Source organism: Cebus imitator, unplaced genomic scaffold, assembly GCF_001604975.1.
Source record: "Cebus imitator isolate Cc_AM_T3 unplaced genomic scaffold, Cebus_imitator-1.0 Scaffold384, whole genome shotgun sequence".
NCBI classification, from domain to species: Eukaryota; Metazoa; Chordata; class Mammalia; order Primates; family Cebidae; genus Cebus; species Cebus imitator.
In genome coordinates, this window is record NW_016107699.1 from 2002914 (window position 1) to 2026517 (window position 23604).

General features: G+C 64.0%; 3 protein-coding genes across 10 annotated transcripts in view; all 3 read left to right on the plus strand.

Moving 5' to 3' along the window:
• Nucleotides 1-178: 178 nt before the first annotated feature.
• On the plus strand, nucleotides 179-7877 carry SLC25A22 (solute carrier family 25 member 22). 3 transcript variants are annotated; one of them, XM_017507824.2, is made up of 10 exons: nucleotides 179-216; nucleotides 2994-3180; nucleotides 3266-3391; nucleotides 3644-3699; nucleotides 4469-4559; nucleotides 5130-5248; nucleotides 5361-5535; nucleotides 5633-5787; nucleotides 5874-5949; nucleotides 6406-7877. In XM_017507824.2, the coding sequence occupies exons 2-10, from the start codon at nucleotides 3161-3163 to the stop codon at nucleotides 6557-6559; spliced, it is 972 nt and encodes a 323-aa protein (XP_017363313.1). In that variant the 5' UTR covers nucleotides 179-216; nucleotides 2994-3160; the 3' UTR covers nucleotides 6560-7877. The 3 variants fall into 3 exon arrangements, with proteins under 3 accessions (XP_017363313.1, XP_017363312.1, XP_017363311.1); XM_017507823.2 differs by lacking the exon at nucleotides 179-216 and adding an exon at nucleotides 821-838; XM_017507822.2 differs by lacking the exon at nucleotides 179-216 and adding an exon at nucleotides 2000-2074.
• A 324-nt stretch (nucleotides 7878-8201) lies between these two features.
• On the plus strand, nucleotides 8202-11000 carry CEND1 (cell cycle exit and neuronal differentiation 1). Its single transcript, XM_017507854.2, has 2 exons — nucleotides 8202-8314; nucleotides 9618-11000. The coding sequence occupies exon 2, from the start codon at nucleotides 9698-9700 to the stop codon at nucleotides 10154-10156; it is 459 nt and encodes a 152-aa protein (XP_017363343.1). The 5' UTR covers nucleotides 8202-8314; nucleotides 9618-9697; the 3' UTR covers nucleotides 10157-11000.
• An 11246-nt stretch (nucleotides 11001-22246) lies between these two features.
• GATD1 (glutamine amidotransferase like class 1 domain containing 1) overlaps nucleotides 22247-23604 on the plus strand; it is a 15926-nt gene continuing 14568 nt past the window's right edge. For all 6 annotated transcript variants that reach the window (XR_005196755.1, XM_017507851.2, XM_037731139.1 and 3 more), the window contains exon 1: nucleotides 22247-22360. Coding sequence is in view for 5 of the 6 variants with exons in the window: in XM_017507851.2 (XP_017363340.1) it covers nucleotides 22297-22360 (64 nt within the window). In the remaining variant the exon portion in view is untranslated. The remainder of the gene's footprint in view (nucleotides 22361-23604) is intronic.

Sequence of the window (23604 nt, forward strand, 5' to 3'; positions counted from 1 at the left end):
GCCTGGCCTCTGCGCGCAGAACTGCCACCTCCCCGGGGCAGGGGGCGGGGGCGGGGGAGGGAAAGGGGCGGGGGCGGGGCGGGCGGCGCGGGCCGTGGGCCTGGCCGGCGCAGTCGTCTCGGCGGCCGGCAGGGGGGGCCGAAGCCCGGCGGAGGCCGAGGGGCGGAGCGCGCGGCGCGGCGGGGAGGCGAGCGCGGCGGCGGCGGCGGCGAGCCGGTGAGTGTCCGCCCCGCGGCTCCCTTCGCTACGCGCGTCCGAGCGGGGCCGCGGCAGCCCGGGGAGGTGACAGCTGCCGGGGCCACGCGGGCTGGGGCGGGGGTCCCGGACCCGCCGCTGCCCTGGTGGGAGAGGCCGTGCTCGGCCCCGACCGTGCCGGCGCGCGCCCCGCACACACGTGTCCCCGAGGGTGGGTCCCGCGGCCCGAGCCCAAGGAAGGAGGCCGGGCTCTGTGGGGCACACGGGGGCTGTCACCGGACGTCTGCGGACACGTGCGCGGCCGGCTGAGCCCCGGCGGTGAGGCAGGCCCTGAGCCGTCCCCGGCACGCTTCTCCTTTGTCCCCTGGCCGGGGCCCCGCGCAGCTGGACACCCCTTCCGGGACCCTCCGGCCAGCAGGCTGGAAAGCGCCGCCCCGAGAGGCCGGGGACGGCGGGAGATTGAATGGGGAGCCGGCGGCCAGTGCCAGGCTCGGAGCCTCACCCCCATTGCCTTTCTTGGGGGTAGGAGGAGCCTGGCGGCTTCTTGGGTGGAAGGTTTTACTCCTGCGGATCCGGAAGCAACGGTGTCTCCCCGTGGGGGGTCTCCGCCCGCCTGCTCTCTCCCTGGCTGGCTGTGGTCTCAGTACCTGACTGAAGGGGCACCGTGAGGGCGCACAGCCCTGGGCCTGGCTGCGGCCGGGGCAGGGTTTCTATGGCAACGTCAGCGCCGGGGGAGGGCCCCGGCCAGCTGTCTCAGAAGCCCGGGGTGGGGACTGCGGGGTGAGGACAGAGAGCGGGGTTGGCGTTGAGAGGGACCCCAGCCGGCTCCTCCCCAGGCAGAGCCCCTCCACCCAGAAACGCCTCTCCGCGGCACTGGGTGGTGTGCGGGCCCAGGCCTGCCTCTTCCTGGGACGATTGGCCCCTCCCCACGTTTGTCAGCCTGACTTCCAGGACTGCCCCCTTCATGCGGGTGTCCCTCACCGCCAGCTGGAGACAGGCTCCCCGGAGGGCCGGGGTGGATCCCCAGCGTGACTAGGGCGGAGATGAAGGGTCCAGGGCAGCCGAGAGAGCTGTGGCCAGTCTGCACCCCAGGAGTGGGGTGTCGGGGGGCTGGGAGGGGTCAGGTCCAAGTTCAGAGGTCAGCTCGTCACTACAGGCTGAGGCAGGGAGAGGCAGCTCTCCTGGCGGTGAAACCCTGAGCCGGACACGCAGCGGGGCAGAGTGCCCTGGGCGTGCCAGCTCCCATGCCCTCTGGACCTGCCAAGTGAGCAGGGCCCGTGGTGGCACCAGTGGCCTCTGGGACTCACCCAGCCCTTCCCTGTAGACAGTAGGCCTTTTTTTTGTGCCCCAGCATGTGGCCTCCCTGACATGCATCTGCCTTTAGCAGACAGATCCCACAGACACGAGTGGGTGTCAGCCCATCTCTGCCCCACAACACTGAAATTCCCGGTCCAGGTACATGGAGGGTACCCTGTACCTGAGAAAGCCTCATCCTCAGGGTGCCAGCCCTAGACAGATCCAGGCCAGGAAATGCCCTAGGGCTCAACCTCCAGGCAGCCGACAGGAACCCAAGCATGCTGGGGGTGTGGTGGCCACGGCTGAGGTCCCTGTCAGTGGGTGGCGTGGCCGTGCCAGGTCAGCCTGAGCCAGACCTGCCCCAGCTCATCACTCCTCTCAAGGCTACAGGAAGCCTCTGCTCACCCAAAGTGAAAGAGAAAGTAGCCCCCCCCCAGGCCCGCCCCACCCCGCCCCATGGCCAATCCCTGCGGCCCCTCGAATCCACCCCCGCAGCTTCCCCTCCGGTGTGAGTGCCTGAGTGCCGGCTGGAGTGTGGAGGAGCCGTCCGGAGTGAGTGCCTGGGGCAGGTGGCGTGTCAGCGGTAGGTGGCAGATGGGCCAGCCCTGGAAAGCCGAGGTGAAGGTCACGAGTCCCTGGTGAACCGCGGGTGTGAGCCAGCCTCGTGGCCCTGGGCCATGGCGCTGCCGGTGCCCAAAACAGCTGGCCTCTGGGGGGCCTCGGGAGGGGGAAAGGCCCCTGAGGCTCAGACGTTATGGCCATGACCGCATGGGAGGCCCCTGAGTCTGGCTGTGGCTCCCCGGCCCTGCCCCTTAGTGGGAGAGGCCTGGTCTCCCCTCCCCTGTAGTGGGTGGAGATGCCAACCTCAGAGCCATTCCCCCGCAAGGCTTCCAGGGGTCCCATCGCTGGCTTCTGTGTGTCTGTGAGTGAAACTCCTTGGCGATGTGGAGGGGAGGAAGGTAGGCAAGGGGCTGGGTGTGGGGGCTGTGGGCCTCTCCTTGGGGAGGAGCTCTGCAGGCGCAGGGTTGAGCTGCTGTGGGAGTGGCTGAGCCCAGGTGTGGGGGGCGCTTTAGGGCGCCCAGGACCCCAGCCCCTAGCGGGAAAGGGACAGGTGCCAGCTGGGTCTGTCTGTGCTGAAGGATGTGGGGGACAGTCACCACAGCTGTCCAGATTGAGGTGCTCTGGTGGGCACGCTGGCCCCTGGCACTGCCCCCAGAGGCGCCTGGCCCTTTAAAAGCCGGAGCTGGCCCGGGGTGCACGTGAGCCCAAGCGTGAGCGTGCGTGAGAGGCTGGCTGGGAGGACGCCGGTGGTTGGTGGGGGGGGAATTGCAGGGAAGCCAGGCTGTCCCAGGGGTGGGCATGGGACTGGGCAGCAGGTGCCTCCCATCGCTGTATGCTCAGCCTTCAGTCGTGGGCGAGGGGCCGTGCGTGAGAGGGAGGCTGGGGGAGGGTTATCTTCGGGTGGCCCCACCCTCACTCATTCCCACCTCCTCTTCCTCCAGGACAAAAAGGGGGGGCTGACGCCTGGAAATTACCCTGAAGGTGGAGCACTGCCACCTTCCCCCAGCTCCCTTGGTCCCACCCTCTCCAGGCCTTCTTGCCTTGGACTCCGCCCCGCCCCTGCCTGGCATCCACCTCTTCAGCTCCCACCTGGGTGCGATTGAGTTAAATGGCTGATAAGCAGATCAGGTCAGATTCCAGTCCTGGCTACACGCCCCGCCCCCACCCCATCCCTGGTGGAGGAGGCTGGTCCTGACACCCCGTATCCACACAGCCTGCCAGCCAAGCTCATCAATGGCGGCATCGCCGGGCTGATCGGGGTCACCTGTGTGTTCCCCATCGACCTGGCCAAGACCAGGCTGCAGAACCAGCAGAATGGCCAGCGCATGTACACGAGCATGTGAGTGTGCGGGCAGGCGCCGGGCATGGGGCCAGCGCAGGGCAGCGTGAGAGGCAGGGCTCTGCTGCTGTGCCCCCACCCTGCTCGACAGGCAGGCGGGCCTGGGGGAAATCCCATGTGGGTCAGGACCGGGATGGGGCTGGGATGAAGACTTGGCCCCTTCTGTCAGCCTAGACAGTGCAGGGCCCCGGGCCCCGGCTCGCCCTGGCTCACCCCGGCTCATCCTGGCTCACCCCGTCCCCTTGGCCACAGGTCCGACTGCCTCATCAAGACCATCCGCTCCGAGGGCTACTTCGGCATGTACCGCGGTGAGGCTCGGCTCCGCCCGGCTCGGGACGGGCAGGCCTGGGTAGCGCCCGGGAGTCTCGGCGGGGGAGGCAGGGCACGGCGGCCAGCTCGGGCTGGGCGTGTGAGCGTGAACGTGTCTGTGGGGGGACTGGATCCCTGGTGAGCCGTGGCAGCTCCCCACCCCCGCTTAGTGCCTGGTGCGTGGGATACCACGGCACATCTTCCTCCTCTGAGGTGGGGTTGGCAGCCGCCTCTGCCTTCTGGGACAGGCTGGACCCTTCTGGCTGGGAATGGGAGGGAGTAGGGGCCACGACTGCAAAGCAGCTTAGGACACAATCCGAAGCCTGGATTTGGCAGCTCTGCAGCCCTGAGTTCGGGACACTGAGATGGGGCTCTCCACTGCCTCCCCCGAGCTCTGGCCCCTCCAGACCACACGCTCATGTGACCTCTGGCCCCAGCTCCCCGCCGGCACAAGCACCCTCTGTGCCCCCAGGGAGGGAGAACCCCTCAGGGGTACCCCCCATGCCCTTAGCAGCAAGATGCTTCCCAGAATCAGAGATAGATGGAGCTGCAGCGGGCCTGGGAGAGCCTGAGCCAGAGGTGCTGCCTGGCCCTGCCTGGCCCCGCCCTGCCTGGCACACACCAGGCCCAAATATGGGTGAGAGGGCAGGAGATGGTGGCCAGGAGTGATGGGGACGGGGCTTTGCCAGCCAGGAGGCAAAGTCCTGGTGGAGCGCCTCCCCACCCAGGCCACTGAGTGTGTCCCCCAGCTGACCCCCTGCTCCACAGGAGCCGCTGTGAACTTGACCCTTGTCACCCCCGAGAAGGCCATCAAGCTGGCAGCCAACGACTTCTTCCGACATCAGCTCTCTAAGGACGGGTGAGGGGCCTGCCTGGGGTCCTTGGCTTCAGACAAAGGATGGGTCCCCCTGGCCAGCTGGGTCCCACCTGGGGGCTCTGCCTTTCTTCCCCCCCTTGCTTGGGACTTATTTGACCTTGTGGGGCAGGCTCCCTCCTTTTCCCTGACGAGGGGAGCAGAGTAGGTGCCAAATTAGTGGGGCTCTGGCCTGGCCGTCCTTGGCCCCCAACCACTGCCTGCTACCCATGTGAGTGAGGGCTTGAGGGCACTGACCGGCTCCCCCATCCCTGGAGGGGGCTGCAAGGGCAGCCCCTTTTTGGGGCACTCAACCCCCAATTTACCATTTTACTTCATTGGAGACAGCCCCACTGCCTTTCCCAGGCCCCTGCCTGTGGGCCCGTCTGTCCGTCAGACTCCTCCCTGCCCGCTGCTGCAGGGCTGGAGGTGGGAGGAAGGGAGGCTGTACCCCCACAGGCCTGCGCCTGCCTCCACGGCTCCCAGCATCCTCTGCAGCCAGGCACAGTGGGCAGCCCGGAGGGTGGCAGGTAGACTTGTCTTTTGCAACTCACCGAGGCCCCGTCCCTACCACAGGCAGAAGCTGACCCTGCTTAAAGAGATGCTGGCGGGTTGCGGGGCTGGCACCTGCCAGGTGATCGTGACCACGCCCATGGAGATGCTGAAGATCCAGCTGCAGGATGCAGGGCGCATCGGTGAGGGGGGAGGGGAGGGGGAGGGGGAGGGAGGGGAGCGCAGGGCGCAGAGGGCCAGAGTGTGTCCCCTGCCCACTTTGCGCAGAAGAGACAGCAGCTCCTTTCTCTCCAGCTGCCCAGAGGAAGATTCTGGCTGCCCGGGGCCAGCTCTCGGCCCAGGGGGGTGCCCAGCCCTCAGTGGAGGCTCCAGCTGCCCGTCGGCCCACGGCCACCCAGCTGACCAGAGACCTGCTTCGGAGCCGCGGCATTGCTGGTCTCTACAAGGGACTCGGGGCCACGCTGCTCAGGTAGGAGGCACAGGGTGGGTGTGGGCGGGGGGTGGAGGGAGGGCTGGCCTGCCCACCCCGCCACCTGCTGTCCACACCGCCTCTGCCCTCCTCACAGGGACGTCCCCTTCTCCATGGTCTACTTTCCGCTCTTTGCCAACCTGAACCAGCTGGGCCGCCCGGCGTCTGAGGAGAAGTCGCCCTTCTATGTGTCCTTCTTGGCCGGCTGTGTGGCCGGGAGTGCAGCTGCTGTGGCCGTCAACCCCTGTGACGGTCAGCGCATGGGACAATGCCTGGCTGGGGATGGGGTGGGGGCAGGCCCTTGACCAGACACACAGTGACCTGAGCACCCCTTGCAGTGGTGAAGACGCGGCTCCAGTCGCTTCAGCGGGGGGTCAACGAGGACACCTACACCGGGTTCCTGGACTGTGCCAGGTGGGGAGGTCCCACGATGGGGGGCCCGGGGGCCTGCAGACCTGTACACCAGGCCGACCCTCCTCTCCTTCGCCACAGCCAGCGGGTGGGGCCTGGGGGCCTGCAGACTGAGCTGACCTTCCTTTCCTTCCCCTCCCCGCCCCCTACCAGGTTGGGCCTGGGCACCTGCTGACTCTCCCCTCCTTCGCCTCAGAGGGTGTGGCCTGTGCACAGGGCTGGCCCACCCCTCACTGGGCAGGTGGGGCCTGGGGGCCTGCTTACGGGCTGACCCTCCCCTCCTTCCCTGAGGCAGGTGGGTGGACCTGGGGGCCTGCATACTGGGCTGTGCAGCCCCTCCTTCCCCAGGGGGGTGTTGCTTGTGCTTAGGGCTGACCCTCCCCTCCTTCCCCGAGGCGGGTGGACCTGGGGGCCTGGGGGTCTGCATCATGGGCTGACCTGCCCCTCCTTCCTCCACAGGAAGATCCTGCGGCATGAGGGCCCCTCGGCCTTCCTGAAGGGCGCCTACTGCCGTGCGCTGGTCATCGCACCCCTCTTTGGCATCGCACAGGTGGTCTACTTCCTGGGCATCGCAGAGTCCCTGCTGGGGCTGCTGCAGGCCCCCCAGGCCTGAGCCAGCGCCTGCTCCACCCCAGCCAGCCGGGCAGGGCCAGTGTGGGGCCGGAGCCAGGCAGCCAGTGCAGGCCAGAGCAAGGGAAGACCTCTCCCCAGCCCTCCCCGTCGGCAGGGGCAGCAGGGGGTGGGGTGCAGGGTCCATGTGGGTGCTGCCCACACCATTGGGATCAATGTCTTATTTATGTAGAAAATGCAGAAATCTTTACATTCCTCAATCTAGCCCCTGCCCCAATCCTGCCCTGGCCTGAACACCCCCAGGGACAGAGCTGGTCTCTGGGCTGGGGGCTCCAGGCCTGGGCTGGACAGGCTGGACCATACCGGCTCCAGTCTCCACAGCCGTCCTGGTCCACACAGGGACCCTGCACAAACCTATTTATTGAACCTGCTGGGACCAAGGGACTCTCCAGCCCTTCCGTCCTTCCCCAGCTACTCCTGTCGCCTTGGCAGGGCCTGACTCTGCCTCCCTGGCCCGACTTGCAAGAGGACTGGGGTCCAAGACCCTCCATGTTGAGCTAGGAATCCCAAACGAGGGTTGCCCTGGGGTGTGACTCTCAGGGCAAGCTCTCTACCCACTATGGGACTTTCTGGTGAGCTCCTTGGCTCCCACCCCAGGCTGGGGCCCAGACTGTGAGGTCTGTGTGTGTGCGTGTGTGTGTGTGCGTGCGTGCGTGTGCGTGCGTGTGGTGGGGAGCTGGCCTGGCCCTTGGGTATGGGGCTGCCAGGGGCTGCCCTCCTTCCTGCCCAGACATTCTGTGTGCTGTGTGTGCCCCAGGCTCTGTTGACCCCGTCCAGAAACGAACTTACCCAGCCTGGCCTCTCTTCTGAGTCCTCCACCCTGGCCTGGGATTGGCCAGGTAGCAGGGCAGGCATGGGGAGCAGTGTGGAGCCTGAGGGGGGCTGTCCTGCTCAGGAGGGAGGGCCGCCCCCAAGTCCCCTCCGGGCCCACCTTTCTCTCTGGGCTTCTGTATAAGGAAGGCCCTTGACGACACTCCAGAAGCCCCGTCCTCCCACCCGGCCCATCCTTATTGTGAGCTGAAGCTCTCCCTGCCCCACCCCGGCCATGTGATCGTGCTGGTGCTGTGTCCCCCAAACCGGGGCCCTCCTCGGAGGCCCCTTCCCAGCGACACTACTTGGGGCCCAGGCCCAGGCCCCCCAGTTCACGGTTGTTCCTGGGAGCTGCCCCTCCCGTCACCTCTGAACCTTGGAAGCCGCTGCTGCTGCTTACAGAATTATATTTTTTTCTTTTGAAGAGTTTTAAGAAGCTGTAACTTTTTGTGTCTTGTCTTGTCAGAGGATAAATAAATATTCTAAGTAGATGCTGCCGTCGGTCTGGTCTGGGGGTCTGGGGGTGGGGGAGGGCAGCCCCTCTTCCCATAACTGGCTTCCCTCAGACTGCAGGGCCAGGCCCACGCACCCACCCACCCACCGACCAAGGGGCACCCTGGCCTGGAGGGGATGCTGGGTGCCGCCCCGCCCCCGCTCCCTGCCTCTGGCCGTCAGGGACGGGACTTGAACCCCGCGGCCGCGCTCCCTGGCCTAGGCTTGGCCCCCACCCCGGGTCTGGGGCGGAGCGGGGTTGCGGCCCCCCTTCGTTCCCGAGGGGCGTGGCCTCCGTCGCCCCGCCCCGCCCCGCCCCGCCCCGCCCTCCAGCGCCCGGAGCGGTGCATTGTGGGAAACTCCCGGGCTGTCCTCCGCGTCTGCAGCCGCCGTCGCCCCGCCGAGGAGCGCGCAGCCCGGGGAGGCCGGAGGACGCGTAAGGCGGGGGTCCCGCGGCGCGAGGAGGTGGCTCCGAGCCTCGGAGGTCAACGGGGTTGCGCGGGGGGGTGCGGCCTGCTCTCCGGGGCGCGGCTCCCACCGGGAAAGGGAGGCGGCGGCCGGGGCTGAGAGCCACAAATGGCGAGGTTGGGGCGCAGGCCGCCTGCCCTTTGCGAACGTGATGCCCAGCAGCCGGGCCCCCCAGAGCTGCCAGGGCGAAGGGGTGGCTGGGCTTCCCTGGAAAGTCGGCAGCAGCTGGGCCTCTCCCGGAGACGCCCTCATCACGCTGTGACCTTCGGGTGACCTTCAGTGTGGTCAGTGCACCTGGTGGGGGGCGGGGAACGCGCTTCCCTGGGTGCCTTTCCCTGCAGGTCAAGGGGATTTCTCATCCTTCCCTGGGAGCGGCAGACAGGTGGCCTCTAAGGCTCTGGGGCAAGACCCACTCAGGCTCAGGGCAGCCGGGCCCCAGGGCTCTCCCCAGCTCTGCCTGGGTGGTGGAGAATCTGGTCACCGCCTTCCCCACCGCCCAGAACCCCGTCCTCCACCCTGACCCTCGGGCCAGATGCAGCCTGTGCCCACCCTGTTTCATGCCAGGGACTGTCTGCCCACAGAGACAGCACAGCCTTGGGCTTGGCAAGGACTCTGGCCCTGGGGCTGGAGGGAGGCACCGTCCCCTGTTGGGGAAGGGGCCCCAGAGGCTGGGGAGGGGCAGATGGCCCAAGGAGGCACAGCCCCGCTCTGCCGGCCTGGAGAGGCACCTCGGTTTTCTCAAGTCTGGGTTCTCGTGGGCCACCCACCCTGATGGCCACCTGAGATCCCAGGTCCTGCCCCTCCCTGCCCTCCTCCACCAGGACCCTGGCCAGGTTGCAGCCTCGGGGCTTCAGTGTCCGTCTCTGCAAAGCTGGAATGCTCTGCTAAGAAGGGGTTGCTGTCAGCTCTCTCACTGGGCTCCCATCACCTCCCCTCCTTGGAAGGGAGAATGCTCTTCCCTCCAGTTCTCAGGGCCAGCCTCACTTCCCCGCAGAGCCTCCTGCCGCATTTGCATGGGTTTCACAGAGGAGCACACGGAGGCCCCTAGCTCCTCCCACCCTGTGCGGCTGGAGGGGCTCCTTGGGGAGTGGTCATGGACAGACGGAGGCCAGGCCTTGGAAGAGAAGTGCCTGAGGCCCTCGGGACGTCCCTGAGCTGGGGCTCCAGGGAGACCAGAGAACTGGGCAGGGGCTTCCTGGGGGCCAGATGTTCGGGGCAGTGTGGGGCGGGAGTACTGGACCCACACACAGCCCCTCTGTATCTCCCTCCAGGCCCATAGAATGCCCAGGGGCGGCGAGCTGTTCTGAGCCCCCAGTGCAGCCACCTGCCTGGCCCATACGCCTCGCCCACCATGGAGTCCAGAGGGAAGTCGGCCAGCAGCCCCAAGCCCGACACCAAGGCACCCCAGGCCACCACTGAGGCCAAGGTACCCCCGGCAGCCGATGGGAAAGCCCCTTCGACCAAGCCCTCGAAGAAGGAGGCCCCGGCCGAGAAGCAGCAGCCACCGGCAGCCCCCACCACGGCGCCTGCCAAGAAGACGCCGGCCAAGGCAGACCCCGCCCTCCTCAACAACCACAGCAACCTGAAGCCGGCCCCCACGGCCCCCACGGGCCCTAGCAGTCCTGACGCAACCTCGGAGCCCAAGGGTCCTGGGGACGGGGCAGAGGAGGGGGAGGCTGCCAGTGGGGGGCCTGGGTGCCCAGGTCCCTGGTCCTGCGAGAACTTGAACCCCCTGCTGGTAGCTGGGGGTGTGGCCGTGGCAGCCATAGCCGTGATTCTTGGTGTGGCCTTCCTGGCCCGGAAAAAATAATACCTGGGGGCCAGGTGGGCACGGAGCCACTTCCTGTACAGACCTGAGGAAGCCAGTGCATGCAGAGTTCACCCTTATTTACGTGTACACACGCACATTCATTACACACCCATATATGCCCCAACATACGCACACAGTGGAGAGGAGACCGGAGCCTGCCCTGCTGATCCAGGACTTCCCCAGCCTCCAGGGCAGAAGGAGCCCAAGCTCCCGGGTCCACAGCACGGATGCCTGGAGGGGGCACAGCTGGGGAGCCATGAGAAAGGAATGGATCCTGTGTGTGGCCCCCTGGGCAGGGTGATCCGGGCCCCCAGGGCTGGTCTCTGAGTGCAGGTTGGGGTGCCGGGATGGGTTCTGCCTGGGCCGAGGCAGTGGGACCGACCTGGGGTGATCCCTCCCCATACCACCCGACCCTGGCTGGGTGGAAAGACGGAGCCTGAAGCCTGGTTGTGTTGGGGGCTTCCCAAGGGTCGCCTTCCCCAGCTTGTGCTCCAGGGGAGCCCTGAGGCTGTCGGGGAGGCAGGGATGTTGAGGGCCCCTGGAAGCTGTGCCCACCCCGCCCCGCTAGACTGCCCCTCCAGCCTGCACCCGGCACCCTCTGCGTCTATCCAGCGTATAAATGCAATAACAGGTAGAGTAGAACTGCTTGGTGGCGACCGTCACACTGTCCTCGGCCCCGGAGCCTGACAGGCCCTTTGCACAGCCCCCTCAGCGCGTGCGGCCCCTGAGCACACAGCAGCAGGCGAGCTCCCGGAGCTGGTGGTGGGCACTGTGGGCACGGGGCCTGCTCTCACTGGCTCCTGGGCCTGAGTGGAGGCTGAGTCTGAAATAAACTCTGTTGTCTAAAGGCTGGGCTTGCATCCTGACCTGCATGTGGCGGGGAGACGCAGGGCCTTCCCACTGGGGAATTGGGGGGTGACATCCACCCCCGGGCTTTCCAGGGGAGGGGTGCTGCATCCAGGTCCCTCTGGCTGGCCCCCCTGCCACTCCTATGCCCTTATCCCGGGAGGCTTGGACTGAAGCCCCACCCAGGCCCTGCCCCCTCCTCCTCCCTGGCCTTCCTGTGGGTCCTGATCCAAGGTGGACACCCAGGGCCTCTAGGACCAAGGACCAGTGAGGACATGGGGTGAGGAAGGGCAAGCCCCGCTCTCAGGCTGAGCTCTCCAGCCAGGGGAGGCCCTTCCTCAACCCCCCTGCAACGAGCCCCACATCCTGAGATCGGAGGAGGCTCCCCTCAACACCTCTCGCTCATGGCCCCCCAGCTCACTCTGACCAGGTGTCTAACTGGCAGCTTGGCCATGGGTGAGGCTGCAGTATGTGGGCCAACAGGACACAAGGCTGCTGCTGCCCTGTGAGTGCCCCCAGGAGCTCTGCACCCTGGTCCCTGGAAGTGCTCCCGTCACCTCTGGGCCCTGGTCCCTGGAAGTGCCCCTGTCAGCTCTGTCACCCCACAGGTGGCTGAGGCTGGCAGACAAGAGCCCGCTGGCCCCCTCCCCCCCAAGCCTTCTTCAGATGGTGTGGGGGGACAGCCCAGCCGTGTCTCCCTCCTGCCCTCCTGGCACATGCCCTCCCCAGAGCATTAGTCCCTGTACCCACACCAAGGCCCAGACAGATATGATGGCACACGGGGTAGAAACAGCCAAAACCGACCCTGCCGCGCTCACCCCGGCTGCCCTGCGACAGCCACCTGTGCCTCTGCCTCCTGCACGTCGAAGAGGCCTCCTGTCCCTTGAGCCCCACGCCCCGAGCCCGGTGCACAGAGGAGATGGCTCTGTGCAGATGCTGCTCACGCCTCCAGCTCCCAGCTCACCTGCCCGTGGGTGCCAGGGCTACCGTGGAGATAGGCCAGCAGGGCCCTCACCACCTCGGCCTGCCCCAGCAGGGCCCTCGCCGCCTCCGCCTGCCCCAGCAGGGCCCTCGCCGCCTCCGCCTGCCCCAGCAGGGCCCTCGCCGCCTCCGCCTGCCCCAGCAGGGCCCTCGCCGCCTCCGCCTGCCCCAGCAGGGCCCTCGCCGCCTCCGCCTGCCCCAGCAGGGCCCTCACCACCTCGGCGGCCCTCCGGCCACCCATTCTCTCCATTCTGTGGCTTGTGCTTTAAAACCAACAAGCAGCCCTTTGTGATACACCAGGGACTTGGGAGGGGCTGAGAGGACGGAAGATGGGTCCGCCGTCTTTACCCACACGGCTTGGCGCTGTGCTGCTGTCATGCTCCACCCGTGATGCCGCCTCACTTCACTTAGTGACTCTCTATTAAAGGATGCGTAGATTTCCCAAAACTTTTTCACCTTTAGACAAAGCCAGAATGAGAATCCTTGTAGGCCGGGCGTGGTGGCTCACACTTGTCATCCCAGCACTTTGGGAGGCCGAGGTGGGCAGACGGCTGGAGCTCAGGAGTTTGAGACCAGCCTGGCCAACACAGTGAGACCCCCATCTCTTCAATAAAAATATAAAAAGGAGCCAGGCATGGGGCGTGGTGGTGTGTGCCCGTGGTCCCAGCTATTCAGGAGGCGGAGGCGGGAGGACTGCCTGAGCTGGGGAGGCTGGGAGTGTGGTGCGCTACGACCGTGTTACTGCCCACCAGCCTGGGCAACGCAGCAAGACCGTCTAACACAACAACAACAAAAACACCAGGAAAATCTTTGTGAAACCTATTCTGGCCGGGCGCGGTGGCTCACACCTGTCATCCCAGCACTTTGGAGGCCAGGACGGGCGGATCGCCTGAGGTCGGGAGTTCAAGACCAGACTGACCAACATGGAGAAACCCCGACCCTACTAAAAATACAAAATTAGCCCGGCGTGGTGGTGTGCGCCGGTCACCCCAGCTACCCGGGAGGCTGAGGCAGGAGAATTGTTTGAACCTGGGAGGCGGAGGTTGCAGTGAGCCGAGGTCGCACCGCTGTCCTCCGGCCTGGGCAACAAGAGTGAAACTCCGTCTCAAACCAACCAGCCAACCAACCAACCTCCTCTGGATCTGCGGTATGGCGTGCATGTCTGTTTTGGGGTTTATTGTATACACATAAAATTCACTGTCTCAACCACTGAGAAGTGCATAGTTCAGCAGCTTCATGTGTGTGTCCATTGCCACCGTCCACCCCCAGAACGCCTCATCACTCCAGACAGACACTCTGTCCCCCTTACACAGACTCCCCGCCTAGCCCCTGGCACCCACCAACTACTCTCTGCCTGGACGGCTCTCCCAAATCTAGCATTGCCTACAGATGGGATGATGCAACATCATCCTTCTGACTGGCCTGGGCCTGTTTCACTCAGGGTCCGTCCGTGACGTCATCTGTTCAGGTTCCCTTCCTTTGTCGTGTTATTTTATTTTTATTATTATTATTTTGAGATGGAGTCTTGCTCTGTTGCCCAGGCTGGAGTGCAGTGGCGCAATCTTAGCTCACTGCAACCTCCACCTCCCAGGTTCAAGCCATTCCCCTCCCTCAACCTCCCAAGTAGCTGGGACTACAGGCGCCCACCACCATGCCCTAATTTTTTTGTATTTTTAGTAGAGACGGGGTTTAACCGCGCTGACCAGGATGGTCTCAATCTCCTGACCCCATGATCCGCCCACCTCGGCATGAGCCATCATGCCCGGGGTGTTTTTATTTTATTTTATTTTTTTTTTTGAGATGGAGTTTCACTCATGTTACCCAGGCTGGAGCGCAATGGCGTGATCTCCGCTCACCGCAACCTCCGCCTCCTGGGTTCACGCAATTCTCCTGCCTCAGCCTCCTGAGTAGCTGGGATTACAGGCATGCACCACCATGCTCTAATTTTTTTTTGTATTTTTAGTAGAGATGGGGTTTAACCACGCTGACCAGGATGGTCTCAATCTCCTGACCCCATGATCCGCCCACCTCAGCATAAGCCATCATGCCCAGGGTGTTTTTATTTTCTTTTTTTAAGACGGAGTCTTGCTCTGCTGCCCAGGCAGGATTGCAGTGATGTGATCTTGGCTCACTGCAACCTCTGCCTCCCAGGTTCAAGCGATTCTGTTGCCACAACCTCCCGAGTAGCTGGGACCGTAGGAGTTTGCCACCATGCCCAGCTATTTTTTATTTTTATTTTTAGTAAAGACCGGGTTTCACCACGTTGGCCAGGCTGGTCTTGAGCTCCTGACCTCAGGTGATGCACCTGCCTCAGCCTCCCAACGTCCTGGGATGACAGGCGTGAGCCGCCGTGCCCGGCCTGTGCGTTGTTTGCGGGAACGCCTCATCTGTTAGATTTCTCGCAGTTTTGCGTCCCGAGCCCTTGGCATGCACCCAGCTACTTTCTCCTGTCAGTAGCCGCTTGCCTCTCTGTGCTCCCGACGTTCTAAAACCCGAGTTTATCAACTTGGAACCGTTCTCCCCGGACTGAGTGAGCTTCTGGATTCGTGGGCAGAAGGATACCCTGCCACGTTCGAGTCTCACGTTCCCGGCATCTCCTCATGCGTAGGCCTCTCATCCATCTGGCGCTTAGGTTGTGTGTGGAGCGAGCCAGGGGCCTCACGTTTCTCTCCCATGAGAGCGGATGGCCCCGGCATCAGGGAGTGGACGATTCTGCGCTACCTGGCAGGCGGCGAGGCTCCTGTTCCAGCCCCTGGCACAGCCTGTTCTGAGCTGCGCCCGCTGCCTGAGACGGCGGCTTTGTCAGGATCTCACCGCCTCCTTTTTCTTTAATCTCCCTCGGGTGCTCAGCTCTGGCTTCCCTCCCGGGAGGAGGCTTGGCTTCTGCTTTCCAGTGCCCCTAAACCTCAGCAGTGCAGGAACCTTTCCCAAAGCAGAACAATTATCGGGGATGCCCAGAGCTGTATCGTTTCAGTTTTATTACAGAACACTTTTCTTTTTGAGGCAGTCTTGCTCTGTTGCCCAGGCTGGAGTGCAGTGGTGTGATCTCGGCTCACTGCAACCTGGGTTCAGCGTCCTGAGTAGCTGGGACTACAGGCACCCACCACCATGTCTGGCTAATTTTTAATGTTTAGTAGAGACGGGGTTTCAGCATGTTGGCCAGGCTGGTCTCAAATTCCAGAGCTCCGGCGATCCGTCCACCTAGGCCTCCTACAGGGCTGGGACTGCAGGCATGAGCCACTGCATCTGGCCTCAGGACACTTCTAAGGGCTGAACAAATACCAGATATAAATGTATAAAAAGGTCATGCTGTGAAGTCAAATCGCTTACAGGGAAATCTGGAAAATGGGAAAGCTCAGGTGTGCAGCATCATCTCGACGAAGGTCAGGTGTCCACGTGCAGGCGCCATCTGAGGGAGGCCGTGCCCCCCAGGCTCTGTGGGAATTCCCCGGAGATCCTCAGCTCTGAGCCTTTCTGGGAACCCGCGCCAGCATCTGAGGTCCCATCCTCGTGTTGGGAGCCGGCGACACACGTGTGGCTTCCTAGGGCACATGTGGTGTTTATCATAGGGTGCAGAACAGCGTGGGCTGGGGGAAGTTCCGCTTTTCCTCTCCAGCATCCCCTCCCTGCTGCCGAGGGTTCAACTCCTCTCCCAGGACTCTGCCCTAGTGCATTCTCAGTGAGACTGCTGATCACACCCCACATGTGGGCAGGGCACAGCAACCAAGGGCCCCAGGGGCACTCACTGCTCCAGACTCCCAACCCGGGCTGCTGCAGGTCCTGGCTGCTCTGACACCTGGGGCTTCGGTGTTTCCCTGGTCCCAGGGCGGGGCGGGCAGACGCCAGCCTCCCTGCCTCTCAGTGGCCAGTCCCTCAGCTCCTGGACACGCTCCCATTTGCTGTCTCCAGGCCCAGGCTGAGCTTGTACCTGCCCTGGAGGCGCGTTGGGCAGAGCAGGGCCTGTGCTGTCAACTGCATGCCCAGGTGGGAACCAACTGGGACCCGCCCTGACACACGGGACCAAAGGCACAGGTAGGTTCGGGTTGCCCCTGAGTGTGTTTGAGGGGCATGTCCAGCCCCTCTCTGGGGCCCTGCCCGGGGCTGCTGCACCTGTCTTCCCACGTCATGGGCACTGGATTGGGCCAGCTTGGGACAGGGCCTGCCTCCCTGCCTCCCTCTCCACAGAGGCCGGCACGTGCCACGTCTGACATCTCTGGCCAGGCCACACCAGCCTGGAGGGCAGATGTCACAGCCAGCAGCTCCTGTCCTCTTGAGAGTGCTTCTGACGCCCCAGTGGAGGGACCCTCGTGCCGCGGCCCACCAGCCCTGGCCCCAGCCCCTCACGTCTTACTGCCCTCTGCTTCCGGCTTCTGGGTCTGCATGACCCACGGTGCTGGGGTCTCAGTCTCGACTCCACCCGGCCCAGCCTTGGTGAAGGCGAGCCTGGCTGAGCCCTGCTGGGAAAGGGCCCTGTCTGGACCACCTCGAGGGCTGCCCAACACACCCCATCCCAAGAAAGAGGCCACGTCTCCTGGTCCCAGGCCCCCACCCCTGAGGTCCACCCTGTAGTCGGGCTGAGCTAACAGAGGGCACCCAGGGCAGCCCTGCATGGGGGTGCGCTCAGGAAGGGGTACAGTCAGCTCTCAGGATTCATCTAACCAAGGGTGTTAAACATTTGAAAAAGTAAACATGAGTGTTGTCTTTTTTTTCCTCGTTAGCAGCCCTTCCCACAGCAGTTATGTTGTGTTAGGTATTACCAGCAATCCGGAAGTTAGTAATCAAACACACAGGAGGACACTATCGGTCACATGCAAACACTACACCTTTTTTTTTTTTTTTTTTTTTTGACAGAGTTCCACTCCTGTTGCCCAGGCTGGAGAGCAATGGGGCGACCTCGGCTCACCACAACCTCTGCCTCCCGGTTCAGCCTCCTGAGGGGGTTTCTCCACGTTGGTCAGGCTCATCCTGAACTCCTGACCTCAGATGATCCACCTGCCTCGGCCTCCCAATGTGCTGGGATTACAGGTGTGAGCCACTGCACCGTTTTGTTTGTTTTTTCTTGAGATGGAGTCTTGCTCTGTGGTCCAGGCTGGAGTGCAGTGGCACAGTCTCAGCTCACTACGACCGCCGCTTCCCAGGTTCAAGCAATTCACCTGCCTCAGCCTCCCGAGTAGCTAAGATTACAGCTGGGCACCACCATGCCCAGTTAATTTTTGTATTTTTAGTAGAGATGGGGTTTCACCGTGTTGGCCGGGCTGGTTTCAAACTCCTGACCTCAGGCGATCCACCCACCTCGGCCTCCCAAAGTGCTGGGATTACAGGTGTGAGCCACCACACCCAGCTGAATGCTACAGTGTTTTACATCAGGGACTTGAGCATCTGCAGGGGTCCTGGGATCAACCTCGCACGGATACTGCAGGACGCCTGTACGTCTGCGTCTGTGGAGTCTCTGACATGGTGCTTCTGGTGCCTGCGGGCTTTGAGGGATGGTTAGGAGTTTGATAAGCAGAAGGCAGAGTGGCAAGTGCAAAGGCAGCATGGGAAAGGCTCAGCATGCCCCGAATTCGCTGAGCCAGGCAACAGGGGTAACAGGAGGTCCCGGGCACGGGCCAGCCCCAGAGGGCAGACATCTCCAGGGACGGACCCCTCCCACCTATCCTTGGATTCCAGCACGTGCAAGTTCTGGAGGCAGGAAACAGAACAAAACCTTTTCACTGCCGCGTGACATGCCCTGTGACCCCCCCACACCTGAGTCTCTCCGTCTCCCAGCGAGGGCAAGACCCCTGGTTCCAGGGATTTGCCACGGGCTCTGGTGGAGCTCCTGGTGCTCAGCCCCCAAACCTGCCCCGCATGGGGCACTCATTGTGAGACGCATCAGAACTCCACATTCACTGGGCAGGCGGTGAGCCCCACACCAGGACTTCAGACATGAAGCTGGGCAATGGCTGAGGGAGGAGACTCAGTAGGGCAGGATGGTGAGGTGGGCAGTCCAACAGGTGCAACCCTGGACACCTCACAACAGGGCCATGGACCCACATCAGTGACACCATTACACCCAGGCCTGGGCCCCTTCCCAGGAGACATCACTGGGACAGCCCCATGAGACCCTCAGGGGCTCCATTCCCCCATGGCTCCCCCAACTGTGCCCAGGTGTCCTGTCACCCAGCCCAACATCAGCCCTGAGCAGGGCCTGAGGAGCACTCTTTCTCATGGGCCAGGGGTGGAGAGGTGGGGAGCAGAGGCTGGCCTGGTGGAGAGGATATGGCAGCACACTTGGGTGGGCACACGGGGTTGGCGGCTGCTGCCAGAGCAGCAGGGGGGTGCCCACAGGGCACCCAACCTCCAGGGCTCAGCAGTGAGGGTACAAGGGTGGCCCTGCACACAGGAGACCTGGGCAGTCAGGGAAAACGGATACAGCTCCTGCCTCCCGGGGGCTGCTCCTATGGCGGCTGCTCATGCCCTCAGCCACCCTGGACTCAGAATGCCACGAGGGACGTGCACTTTCCCGGGAACCAGTGACGCTCACTCACAGACCTGACCGCTGCGCTCCTGTGAGGCCCCAGGCGCACACTGGGGGGCACGCCGCCACGGACACTGGTGCACACGCAGGCGCTGGACTTGCACCAGGGTCCCGGCCAAGCCCGGCTTCCAGTTTCCTCCCCCATACGGCTGCTCTTACTCAGGGAGGGAGCTCCTAAAGACTCAGCCCTGCACCTGTAGCCGGCCCAGCTCAGCTGTTAGGGACACCCGGGGGCCAGCACAGGTGAGTGCAGGGCCCAGCCCCACAGGGTCTAGTGCGGAGACGACAGATCACAGGAAAGAAAGACACAAGACACAGAGATGAGAGTCCAGCAGGGCCCGGGGACCATTGCTACCAAGGCGGAGTCCAGCAGTGGCTCTGAATGCCTGGACAAGCTGCTATTTATTGTATACAGGGACGCGGGGCAGGGTCAGCAGAGTGAATTATCTGACGTGATTGACAGGGTCAAGCAAATCACGTGCTTACGGAACAGGGGGCCTCACTCTCAGGGAGCCGCTGCAAGCAGGGGAGGCACGTCCATCAGCATCCGTCCATGCACTTCTCAGAAGGATCAAAGGCTTTTAGGATTCCTCTATTCTCACTTCCCACGACTTCTGAGAATTTACAAAGAGCACCGGGCGAGAAAGCGGAACATGAAAGTGGACAAGGACGGTGACCATCGGAGCACCGCACCGCAGAGAGGCATTTAAGCCCCTGGATGTCTGGCTGGGCGGCTCAGGCCTGTAATCCCAGCACTTTAGGAGGCCAAGGTGGGCGGATCACGAGGTCAAGAGATTGAGACCATCCTGGCCATGAAGAAACCCTGTCTCTACTAAAAATATAAAAATTAGCTGGGTGTGGTGGCGCATGCCTGTGGTCCCAGCTTCTCGGGAGGCTGAGGCGGAAGAATGGCTTGAACCCAGGATGGAGGTAGCAGTGAGCTGAGATTGCGTCACTGCACTCCAGCCTGGTGACAGAGCAAGAGTCCATCTCGGCAGGGCGCGGTGGCTCAAGCCTGTAATCCCAGCACTTTGGGAGGCCGAGGCGGGTGGATCACGAGGTCAAGAGATGGAGACCATCCTGGTCAACATGGTGAAACCCCGTCTCTACTAAACATACAAAACATTAGCTGGGCATGGTGGCGCGTGCCTGTAATCCCAGCTACTCAGGAGGCTGAGGCAGGAGAATTGCCTGAACCCAGGAGGCGGAGGTTGCGGTGAGCCGCGATCGCGCCATTGCACTCCAACCTGGGTAACAAGAGTGAAACTAAAAAACCCCTTGATGTCTGAGGGCCGGCCCGGCTAAATGCCAGGACTTCCTCAAGGGCCAGGTAGAGCAGTGTTCTCTGAACTCCCCCAGTGAAACGGAAACTCCCCTTCACAGCCTGCTAAGTACCGGGCGCTTCCCAGGCGCTGGTGCTACCGGGAAGCTCTCATTCTCGCCTCCTGATCACTTCTCACAGCGTCCCTTCAGTTCCTAATTATATTTCACCCGGTTGTTTCTATAATACTAAAATGATTCTATGCTGTAATAGTAAAGCAAACATTAATAAAGAATAATGATTTAATAGGATTGATCATATAATTGATTATGTGATTGCTTCTGACTATACTTGGTATCATTGCTAAAACTAAGTCATCCGTTTAATTATAATACTAGGACAGCTCCTGCCTCAGTCTCTTGCCTTGGCACCTGGGTCACTTTCTGCCCACAGGTGGGGCTGGGCCGTCATGCAGACCTGCTCCAACCTGCCCCTCTGGCTCCCGGGTTTGAGGCCCACAGTGTGCGCCTCTGGGGGATGTGATCCTCTGCAGATCCAGAAAGTTCTCCAGGTAGCTAGGCCCAGCCTGTGGTGTGGCCACAGGCCTGCGAAGCTTCAGACAGCCGCACACTCTCAGCTTGGTCTCCACTCCCCAGCCCAATTCCCGGCCTTGCCGTGCCAGGACCCCCAGCTCCCGCTTCCCCTGTGGCAGGAGGGCTCTGCGTCAGGTGAGGCAGGGTGCACTGCCTGTTTGGCAGGGGTCAGGGATCCTTCCCCCGAGCTGAGCTGGGGGAACCAGAAACCAATGGTTTTGAGGGGGTGGAACCCACAGAAGTCCTTCCCTTGGCTGTTCCCAACCATGACCGTTTCCCTGGGTGGAGCAGAGCCTGGTGGGACCTCCATACTGGCAGCAGGGGGCCAGGGCCTTCTCCATGTTAGTCATGACATGCAGAAAACAGGGTTTCTCCATGTTGGCCAGGCTGGTCTGGAGCTCCTGACCTCAGGTGATCCGCCAGCCTCCACCTCCCAAAGTGCTGGGATTACAGGTGACCCACTCACCTGGCGGCTCTGTCCCAAGTGCCCCTGTCGCCTCCCTTGTGCTCTCCTGCCCAGGACCTGAAGGCTGCCTGCCCGTCTGCTGACCACCCCACGTGGTCACCCCTCCCACTACAGTCTAAGGAAAAACTGGTTCAGGCTGGGCGGGCTCGGTGGCTCATGCCTGTAGTCCTCGCACTTTGGGAGGCCAAGGCAGGCAGGTACTTGAAGTCGGGAGTTCGAGACCAGCCTGGGCAACAGCGTGAGACCCCGTCTCTACCCAAAGCACAAAAAAATTAGCTGGCCGTGGTGATGTGCACCTGTGGTCCCGGTTGCTCAAGAGGCTGAGGTGGGAAGAGCACTTGAACCCGGAGGCAGAGGCTGCAGTGGGCTGAGATCGCGCCACTGCACTCCAGGGACCCTGTCTCAAAACAAAGAAAGAAAGAAAATAAGGAAGGCCGGGCGCGGCGGCTCACCTGAGGTCGGGAGTTCGAGACCAGCCTGGGCAACAGCGTGAGACCCCGTCTCTACCCAAAGCACAAAAAAATTAGCTGGCCGTGGTGATGTGCACCTGTGGTCCCGGTTGCTCAAGAGGCTGAGGTGGGAAGAGCACTTGAACCCGGAGGCAGAGGCTGCAGTGGGCTGAGATCGCGCCACTGCACTCCAGGGACCCTGTCTCAAAACAAAGAAAGAAAGAAAATAAGGAAGGCCGGGCGCGGCGGCTCACCTGAGGTCGGGAGTTCGAGACCAGCCTGGCCAACATGGAGAAAGCCCGTCTCTACTAAACTTACCGGATTAGCCGGGCGTGGGGACGCGTCCCCGCAGTCCCGGTCCCTCCGGAGGCTCAGGCAGGAGAATCGCCTGAGCCCGGGAGGAGGCGGCTCGCCTTCGCCGACACCTTCGCGCCCCGAAGCCGCCGCCCCGGGCCAGGAACCGTTCCCCGCTCAGGCGCCAGGCGAGGCGGGCGGCAGATGCCCCCGGCCGGGGAGGACCCTCGCGACTCCACCCATCGGCCCCGCCAGGCTCGGACGCAGCAACCGCCGGGGCCCAAGCGGGCGCGACCCGGAACTGCCCAGGGGCGCGGAGGGGCGCGGAGGGGCGCGGAGGGGCGCGGAGGGGCGCGGAGGGGCGCGGAGGGGCGCGGAGGGGCGCGGAGGGGCGCGGAGGGGCGCGGAGGGGCGCGGAGGGGCGAGCAGCCGACCCGAACGGGGACCAACGCGCAGGCGCCCAGCGCCGCCCCGCTCCGCCCCGCCCCCCGACACCGCCCCGCCCCCCGACACCGCCCCGCCCCCCGACACCGCCCCGCCCCCCGACACCGCCCCGCCCCCCGACACCGCCCCGCCCCCCCCCACACCGCCCCGCCCCCCCCCACACCGCCCCGCCCCCCCCACACCGCCCCAGCCCCCGGCCGCCTCGGCACGTGACCAGCGTCCTGCCGGGCGCGCCCAGCCGCCGCGCACGCGCACGCACGCGCAGACCCAGCGCCGAGCCCGCGCCATGGCGGCCGAGCGCCTCCCTAGCCGGCCAGCCTGTCTGCTCGTGGCCAGCGGCGCCGCCGAAGGTGAGGCCCGGCGGCCGGGGCCGGTGTCCGAAGAGGCCGCTGTCCGGGGCGCGGTGGGCGCGCGTCACGTGGCGCCGGAACCCCAGGCCGCTGAGGGCGCCGGGCGGGGCCCGGGAACGGGGGGGCCGCGGGGGTGCGGTCGCGGGTTGGGGTGGACCTCCGCGCGGGGGCCGCGATGGAGCCCGGTCCCTGGCGCCGCGTCGCTCCTCCGAGCCCTGTCTACGCGGCGAGGCGGCCCGGGCCCGACGTTTCCAGCAGGGGAACCGCGTGTTCCCGAGGCCGCTGCGCCCCGAGAGGGGAGCCCCGGCGTGGGGAGGGGCATTCGGGAGTGGACCCCGCTCTGAGGTCGGGCGGCCGCGGGGACCCTGGTTTCTGAGCCACCGGGTCCTGGGGAAGGCGCCCTCGGGCCCCGCCCTGGGGAAGGGCATCAGGGCGATGCCGGCCTGGGGCGCTGGCGGGACGGAGCGCGGCGGGGGATCTCGGGACAGCCGGGGAGGGATGAGCCGCGGAGCCCGAGGGTCCCTGGCCCTGTTCTGAGCCCTTCGCAGAGAGAAGCGGCCAGCCTGAAGTCACCACGGAGACGTGGGGCCGGGTGGGGACCCAGGGGCCTCCCTCTTGAAGTCTGTAGCCCCTCAAGGGTGGGCAGGGGGACGGGGCTATGCGGTTGTGGGGGTGTGCTGAGCTCCGGGGGTCCTGAGTGATGCCCCCAGCTGCAGGTGGGAGGAGCCTTGGGTGGGGTTCCGTTCTGGGGGTGTGGGTTGGGGCTCATTTCCAGAGCAGGTAGGGGTGGGCGGGGGCGGTGGGGCCACATGGGCTGTGCCCCAGGGAAGGCACGCGGAGGACAGGGGGTCTTAGGGCCAGCAGGCGCCGGGGCAGAACGTCAGGAGGAAGAGAGGCCGGCAGGAGGCGGGGAGCTGAGCACGCGGCAGTCTTGCTGGGCGTTTTTTTTTTCCTACGTATGTGGACACTTTACAGTGAATGTGTTTTAATTTATATAAGAATGGGCCGGGCGCGGTGGCTCAAGCCTGTAATCCCAGCACTTTGGGAGGCCGAGGCGGGTGGATCACGAGGTCAGGAGATCGAGACCATCCTGGTCAACATGGTGAAACCCCGTCTCTACTACAAATACAAAAATTCAGCTGGGCATGGTGGCGTGTGCCTGTAATCCCAGCTCCTCAGGAGGCTGAGGCAGGAGAATTGCCTGAACCCAGGAGGCGGAGGTTGCGGTGAGCCGAGATCGCGCC

Coding starts and splice junctions, on each gene's coding strand:
- SLC25A22 (XM_017507824.2), top strand. CDS start 3,161: ATGGCTGATAAGCAGATCAG. Junction 3,181..3,265: donor ATGGCTGATAAGCAGATCAG/GTCAGATTCCAG, acceptor GTATCCACACAG/CCTGCCAGCCAAGCTCATCA. Junction 5,536..5,632: donor CTCGGGGCCACGCTGCTCAG/GTAGGAGGCACA, acceptor CCCTCCTCACAG/GGACGTCCCCTTCTCCATGG.
- CEND1 (XM_017507854.2), top strand. CDS start 9,698: ATGGAGTCCAGAGGGAAGTCGGCCAGCAGCCCCAAGCCCGACACCAAG.